Source organism: Arachis hypogaea, chromosome 5 (assembly GCF_003086295.3).
Source record: "Arachis hypogaea cultivar Tifrunner chromosome 5, arahy.Tifrunner.gnm2.J5K5, whole genome shotgun sequence".
Classification (NCBI taxonomy): Eukaryota; Viridiplantae; Streptophyta; class Magnoliopsida; order Fabales; family Fabaceae; genus Arachis; species Arachis hypogaea.
Window position 1 is genome coordinate 39,561,540 of NC_092040.1, and position 8,326 is coordinate 39,569,865.

General features: G+C 39.3%; 1 protein-coding gene across 1 annotated transcript; it reads left to right on the forward strand.

The window, feature by feature from the left end:
* The first annotated feature begins 2,670 nt into the window (after positions 1-2,670).
* On the forward strand, positions 2,671-4,740 carry LOC112803489 (uncharacterized). The gene has a single exon (XM_025846980.1). It carries the CDS (start codon positions 2,671-2,673, stop codon positions 4,738-4,740), a length of 2,070 nt encoding a protein of 689 aa, XP_025702765.1.
* The last annotated feature ends 3,586 nt before the right edge of the window (positions 4,741-8,326 follow it).

Here is an 8,326-nt window from a genome sequence, read left to right on the forward strand (position 1 = left end):
ACCATCTTATCTATTCTCTTCGCATACAAAAGAATCCAACATGATTTATAATCCATCACATTCTTACATGTCTTATTTTTAATAAAATTTTAAATAAAATTATTCATCAATTTAGTCAACATGTTTCTGTGATGAATTTTTTTTCATACTTAAAAATTCTTTATTTTACCTACTTCTAATTTTTTATTTTTAAATGTTTTATCTAAAGATTATTTTATATTTAATAATTCTTTTTTTAATATCTAAAATAAATTGAAAAGATTAAGAAACAGTTATTTTGACATATTGAAATTGAAATATTTTTTACATACAAGTCATTATTCCATACAAGTTCATATAAGTCTCTTTAACCTAATTCATCTCACGTGTCACTATCTAACCAACTTTTCAGTCAACACATGAATATATAACTGCCTTTTTCGAAAAGATTTTGTTTCTGTTTTCAAATTTTCTCAACATTTTCGATCTACGTTCTCTTTCATCTCTGTGTTCTTTGCATTTCTCTTCGTTCGTTCTTTACATTTTTGAAATCAAACTCTAAAATTAGTTTTGAACAGTTATTTCGTTGTTGAAAATAATGAATAATTCAAGTTCAAATTGTCAATTGAACCAAAGCAAAGTTGATTATTATTTTGAATAAAATCAAGTGGTTGAGGTGTGGTTCGAGTCTAGTTAATATTTTCGTTAGTAATTTATGATTCAGTAGGTGAATACTGTTGTTTTTGTTTGTGAAAATTGTTGTTCATCATTGATGGTTTGAATTGAATGTAATGTAAGAATTTTGCATTAAAGAAAATATTTTTCTATATTTGCAGCAAATTTCGGTGTAACACGAAAATATTTAAGTGTATTGTTTAAAAATTTTCGGTGTTTGTGTGCTGATAAGTTCTGCATGATTCAAAACTCTTCTTCTCCTTCCTCCTCATCTTCTGATGCTTCTTCATCTTCTTTTTCATCATCATCATCATCATCATCATCATCATCATCATCATCATCATCATCGTTCTTGTTTTATCTTTTCAAGTTTCTTCTTATTATACTCTTTTAACAAGAATAAAAATAAAAAAATCAAACAAAGAATAAAAAGAAGAAATACATAATGCTACAAATTTACTTGAAAAAGGATGAACTTACATGCATTCAACTAAAAGAAAGAAAGAAATAAGGAAAAAAAGAAGAAAAATAATGCAGCATTAGAGAAAATATTTTTCTGTATTTGCAGCAAATTTCGGTGTAATACGAAGATATTTACATGTATTGTTTAAAAATTTTCGGTGTGTGTGTGCTGATAAGTTCTGCATAATTCAAAACTCTTCTTCTCCCTCCTCCTCATCTTCTGCTGCTTCTTCTTTTTTTTTCCATCATCATCACCATCTTCTTCTTCTTTTTTTTCTTATTCATCTTTTTCTTTTTATTTTACTTTCTCAAGTTTCTTCTTGTTTTAATCTCTTAACAAGAATAAAAACAAAAAAAAATTAAACAAAGAAAAAGAAGAAATACATAATGTTGCAAAATTACTTGAAAGATGATGAACTTACATTCATTTAACTAAAAGAAAGAAAAAAATAAGGAAAAAAGAAGAACAAAAAAATGCAGCATTAGAGGAAACATTTTTCTGTATTTGCGGCAAATTTTGGTGTAACATGAAGATATTTAAGTATATTATTTAAGAATTTTTGGTGTATGTGTACTGATAAGTTCTGCATAATTTAAAATTCTTCCTCTTCCTCCTCTTCATCTTCTGCTACTTCTTCTTCATCTTCTTATTCCGTTTTCTCATAATTCTTTTTTAATTTAACTTTACAACTTCTTTCACTTTCCGCGACGATTTTGAGAGATTTTTTTAGAGATTTTGATTCTTGTTTAAATTTTGAGCATTGCAGTTTTGATTGAGGGAGAAGAATTGTTTGCGCTATTCAAAATTTGGGGAAGCGCGTGTTTACGCGCAATCTAAATTGAGAGTTGTTTTTGTTGGGTTTGAGCCAACTTATATAAACTTATATACCAAAAAGGCTTATATGTGTAGTAGGCCTGATTAAAATATAATATATATATATATATATATATATATTTTTAAATATTGCAACTCTGAGTATTATTTCATGTCTCACATAATAAGAATCCAGAGATGTTTAAATTTTTTTATATTTTTTGATATGGTCACCATTATTACGAGCTATAACTCGGCCCCATAACCGTTACTGGCCATCACCATAACTCGCCATCTGTCATTATTGCTCGGCCTTTATGAGCTATAACTCGGAGACGTTTATATCATCATAACCGACGTCCCGAACGGTCAGATGAAATCAGTTACGAAACCGATTTTATATCATTCAGAATATAACGGACGAATATATACATCTATAAAAAAGAGGTAAAATATCTTTCTTTGATATGATTTTCTGAATAACACATTACACTGACTTAAGCATTGGAGTGCCTTTGCAGGTACACTCCGTCCTCTTCACATTGTTCGTACACTCATACCTACAACGAAGATAGAGAGCTCGGATTCTTAGAGGTGGACGTTCGGCCTTGCAACATATAATTCGGCTGACCTCAAGGAATTGAGGCCGACCAATTTCCCAAGCAAGATCAATTGGCGCCCACCGTGGGGCCGAGGAAATCATATTCTTTCTTTTGGTCTCACCGTTTCCACCTGCATCCATGGCTGACGTGCCACCCCCTTCACTGTCCGAACTCATGCGAATGGTAGCTGAGCTACAACAAGCCAATCAACGAATGGCTGACGAGAACCAAATAATGGCTGCTCAAATTGCCGAACTAAATCATGTTCGGATTGAGCACGACGATGCTCGTCAAGCAGAGGACGAGGAGCATCATTCCCAACCGACTCATGTTTCAGAAACCGCTCAGCACGAAGAGCAACAACCCGAAGACAAAAAAGAAGAGTCCGAGGACTCCGTAGGCCCTTTTACAGAAGAAGTGATGAACTTCGAATTACCAAAGAGGATCACCTTGCCGTTGACCCTCACGCCTTATGATGGACTCGGTGACCCAAGGAAGTTCATAAAGAAATTCCGATCAATAATGATCGTCAATGGTGCATCAGATACAGTCTTATGTCGTTGTTTTCCGAATTATTTAGACGGTCCTGCACTTGATTGGTTGTGTGCTTTGCCTGCAGGTTCCATTTCGCGCTTCCATCAGTTGGCGAAGTTATTTGAAGAACATTTCGCCAGATCCGCAATATATTTGCACGACTCCGATTACCTAAACACTATCAAACAAGGGCCAAGCGAAAGCTTAAAGGACTATATGACTCGCTTTACCAAGGTCGCAATCAGCATACCAGATCTCCATCCCGAGGTCCATCTGCACGCAATTAAAAGCGGCCTCCGACCCGGGAGGTTCCAGGAGACGATCGCGGTGGCGAAGCCGAAGACTCTAGCAGAATTTTGCGAGAAAGCAAAAGGACAAATTGACATCGAGGAGCTCAGACAAGCTCGGAAATCTGACAAGTCGCACTTCCGCGAAGAAGATAAGAGCTCATCCCTTAAAAAAAGTTTTAAACTAACACCCCGATTCGATTCTTATACGCAGTTTAACACCAAGAGGGAAGACATAATCAAGGAAATCTTGAACTCCAAACTAATCAAGCCGCCGAGAAAAGCCGGAACGTACCAAGATGCAAAGAACGTGGACAAATCAAGGTACTGCACTTTCCACCAGAAACACGGCCACAATACCGATGATTGCGTGGTCGCCAAAGATCTTTTAGAACGATTAGCCAGACAAGGGCACCTTGACAAATACATTGGTGGTCACATCCAAAAGCGCGGCCCAAGTTCCACAACACATGACCTCTCAGAACAACACCGAGGAAAAGAAAAGGCATCTTCAAGCCAATATGAAAGACCCCGAGGTATAATCAATTGTATTTCAGGAGGATACGCAAGTGGAGGATACTCAAACTCGGCAAGAAAAAGATCATTCAGAGCAATATGCTCGGTAGACGGAACAAAACAAGATGCAACGATCTCTAATCCACAACCAGAAGTCACTTTCACACACGCCGACTTCAACTCCAACATACAAAATTTGGACGACCCTGTGGTAATCACCCTTCAGCTAGGAGATCTATTAGTGAAAAAAGTACTCTTAGATCCCGGAAGCAGTTCCGACGTCCTATTTTACTCCACGTTTCAAAAGATGAAGCTCAGCGACAACATGCTACAGCCCACAGGAGGAGACTTGGTCGGTTTCTCGGGAGAACGCGTTCCAGTCCTCGGTTCAGTGTGGTTACAAACCACACTGGGTGAGCAATCTCTTTCAAAAACTAATGACATTCAATATTTAGTAGTCGACTGTTTCAGTCCATATAACCTTATTCTCGGCCGACCTTTTCTGAATAAGTTCGGCGCTATTGTATTCACAGTTCATCTCTGTGTAAAGTTTCCATTGCAGGACCACCAGGTTGTTACCATCCATGGCGACCACAAAGAGGCAAGACATTGTTACAACATCAGCATGAAATTCCAAAATCGTTCAACGCAACAAGTCAACAACGTCGGCCTAAACCAAAAAGAGGACACGCTAGCAGAACTCGACCCAAGAGCTGACTTTCCCGATCGGCCAAAACCCTCCGACGACCTACAAAAAGTGTATTTCAACAATGACTCTAATAAATTCACATATGTAGGCACCTCACTCAATGCATCCGAGTTGCAAGCTATAACAATCTTCCTACAAGAACACGCCGACCTTTTCGCATGAACACCATCAGACATGCCAGGAATCGACCCACAGATCATCAGTCATAAACTAGCAATAAACCCGGCAATCCGACCAGTACAACAGAAGAAACGCAGACTCGGCGACGAAAAAAGGAGAGCATCACTAGAAGAGACACAAAAGCTCATCAACGTCGAGTTTATCAAAGAAATCAGATTCACCACCTGGTTAGCAAATGTGGTAATGGTAAGAAAACAAAACGGTAAGTGGCGCATGTGCGTCGATTTCACTGATTTAAACAAAGCATGCCCCAAGGATTCTTATCCTCTGCCATCCATAGACTCTTTAGTAGACAATCCCTCAGGCTACGCCACCCTAAGTTTTATGGATGCATACTCCGGGTATAATCAGATAATGATGCACCCCTCTGATCAAAACAAAACAGCTTTTGTCACCGATTTTGGTAACTATTGTTATAAGGTTATGCCATTTGGATTAAAGAATGCAGGTGCAACTTACCAACGCCTCATGGATAAGGTATTCGCCAAACAAATCGGCCGGAATATCGAAGTTTATGTCGACGATATGGTCACCAAAACAAAATTCGGCCACAACCACATCAACGACCTTACAGAAATATTCGACCAGATCCGCCAGTACAACATGCGCCTCAATCCCGAGAAATGTGCATTCGCAGTTCAGGGGGGTAAGTTTTTGGGTTTTTTGCTAACATGCAGGGGGATAGAGGCAAATCCAGACAAATGCCGAGCAGTGCTGGACATGGCCAGCCCTAAAACCGTAAAAGAAGTTCAGCGCCTCACAGGAAGACTCGCTGCACTCTCCAGATTTGTTCCTTGCCTTGCCTCAACTTCCATTCCTTTTTTCCAAACAATTAAAAAGAAAAATAAATTTGAATGGAACGACGATTGTGAGAAGGCATTTTCAAAATTAAAAACAACACTCTCACAACCGCCGATATTACAAAGACCCCTGCAAGGGGAACATTTATTTTTATATCTGTCAGTTACTGATTGGGCGATAAGCTCGGCCCTTGTCACAAAGAAAAACAAAGTTCAGCATCCAGTATACTTTGTCAGCAAAACCCTCCACCATGCCGAACTCAATTATCCGCGGATTGAAAAGCTCGCACTAGCACTGATATTCTCGGCCCGACGTCTGCGACCTTACTTTCAGAGCCATGTAATCCACGTCAGAACCGATCACCCACTAAGACAAGTATTACACAAACCGGAAATCGCAGGTCGACTAATAAAATGGGCAGTCGAACTATCCGAATTCGACATCAGATACCAACCCCGAGGACCGATCAAGTCACAATTTCTGGCAGATTTCATTGCCGAACTCACACTTCCATCTGAAGAGGACCATGCAAAACAGTGGATCTTATATGTGGACGGCTCTTCAAATAACGGAGGATGTGGCGCCGGAATTCGTCTGGAGGCCGACGACGGATTCATATTGGAACACTCAATACACTTCGCTTTCAAAGCAAGCAACAACCAATCAGAGTATGAGGCACTACTCGCCGGACTCCGACTATGTTTAGATCTTGAAATCTCAACAATCAAGGTATACTGTGATTCCTTGTTAGTCGTACAACAGGTAAACGACCTTTTCCAGGTAAAAGATCCCCTACTCTATAAATACTCACTATCAGTAAAACAGTTAACAAAAAAATTTGTCAACTTTGAAATAGAACATATACCACGAGAACAAAATCAAAGAGCGGATATCTTATCTAAGCTCGGCAGTACACAGTCCGAGCTATCTACACTGCACCAATTCACAATAACATCACCCACTGTTACTCTGACAAACGTGTTAAGTATTTCACAGGTAACAGATTGGCGGAACGACTTTATATAATATTTACAAATAGGTAACACACCAGAAGGGGTCGAGAATGATAAAAAGTTCCGACGCCAAGCATCTTCCTTCACAATCATCAATGGAACACTATACCGACGAGGTTATACTCGGCCTCTACTCAAATGTCTCAACAAGTCCGAAGCCGACATAGCTTTGGCAGAGGTACATGAAGGAATCTGTGGCACACATACAGGAGCTCGGAGCTTAGCATCAAAGATCCTCTGGGCCGGCTTCTTCTGGCCGACTTTGAAACAGGACAGCCAACAAAAAATCAGATCATGCAACAATTGCCAAAGGCACGCACCACTAATACACATACCCGCCGAGGAATTACATCATTCGGACATCAGTTGGCCATTCAACCAATGGGGTTTAGATATACTCGGGCCTTTCCCTATGGCACCGGGCCAGGTAAAATTTCTTATTGTCGCCATTGATTATTTCTCCAAATGGGTGGAAGCCCAACCTTTAGCAAAAATAACGTCACAGCAAATGATTTCATTCGTTTGGAAAAATATTATTTGCCGTTTCGGCATACCTCAACATATCACAACTGACAACGGCCGCCAGTTCGCCGATCAGAAATTTCAAACTTTTTTGCAGAATTTCAAAATAAAGCAACACTTCTCCTCTGTTGAGCATCCTCAAACAAACGGACTAGCCGAGGCTGCAAATAAGGTCATCCTACACGCACTAAAGAAAAAGCTCGATGCCACCAAAGGACTATGGGCCGAACTCATACCTGAAGTCCTTTGGGGATACAACACCACTCCACAAACATCAACGAAAGAAACGCCATTCAGACTGGTATATGGATCGGAAGCCATGATCCCCGTGGAGATCTCCCAGAAATCAATCAGAACCCAAATCAACAGTCAAGACGAAGCTCGGAGATCCGAGCTAGATACAATCGAAGAAGTTAGACATATAGCCGCCTTGAAGCAACGCGCGGCACAGCACGCAATTGCTCGCCATTACAACAAGTCAGTCAGAAGCAGATCATTCGTGAGAGGAGATTTAGTCCTCCGCAAAACCGAAACTGCTCGGAAACCACCAACACACGGAAAGCTAGAAGCCAATTGGGACGGCCCATACCGAGTAACAGAAGTCCTGGGCCAAGGAGCATACAAGCTAGAATCACTAGATGGTAAACTCATACCTAGTACATGGAACATATCTTCCTTAAAGAAATTTTTCAGTTAAAATACAGGGACAGGCTAGTACTCTTTTTCCTACTACCAAGATTTTATCCCAAAGGGTTTTGCTTGGAGAGGTTTTAACGAGGCTAGCCTACCTGCAACTTTGTATTCAAAAGGTTCAAAATAATTACGAGTATACAAGAGATATATATTATTCTGTTCATCAAACAACTATACGACAACTATCAAAATATAACTCTATCAATACAGCTCAGACAAACCCGAAAGTATGTCTGAGCTACAAACCTGCCATTGTCAGGCAAAATCATCAACAACAATACCAATAAACTCGGAAAACTTTTCGACGAATAACAAACCGCTTTAACAAAAAGCGTTACTATCCAAAATTCAAACAAGCCAATTCAACAAAGTTCAAAACATACAAAAAATTTAACTATTCCATACGCAAAACAAATTCAAATGTTTCCAACAAATACAAACTAAACATTATCGGCTTCTTCTTCCACATCACCATCATCTTCGATCAGCTGACCATCTCGAACAATCTTTCCAGGATCCATCCCAGAAAGATCGGCATC

Coding starts and splice junctions, on each gene's coding strand:
- LOC112803489 (XM_025846980.1), top strand. CDS start 2,671: ATGGCTGACGTGCCACCCCCTTCACTGTCCGAACTCATGCGAATGGTA.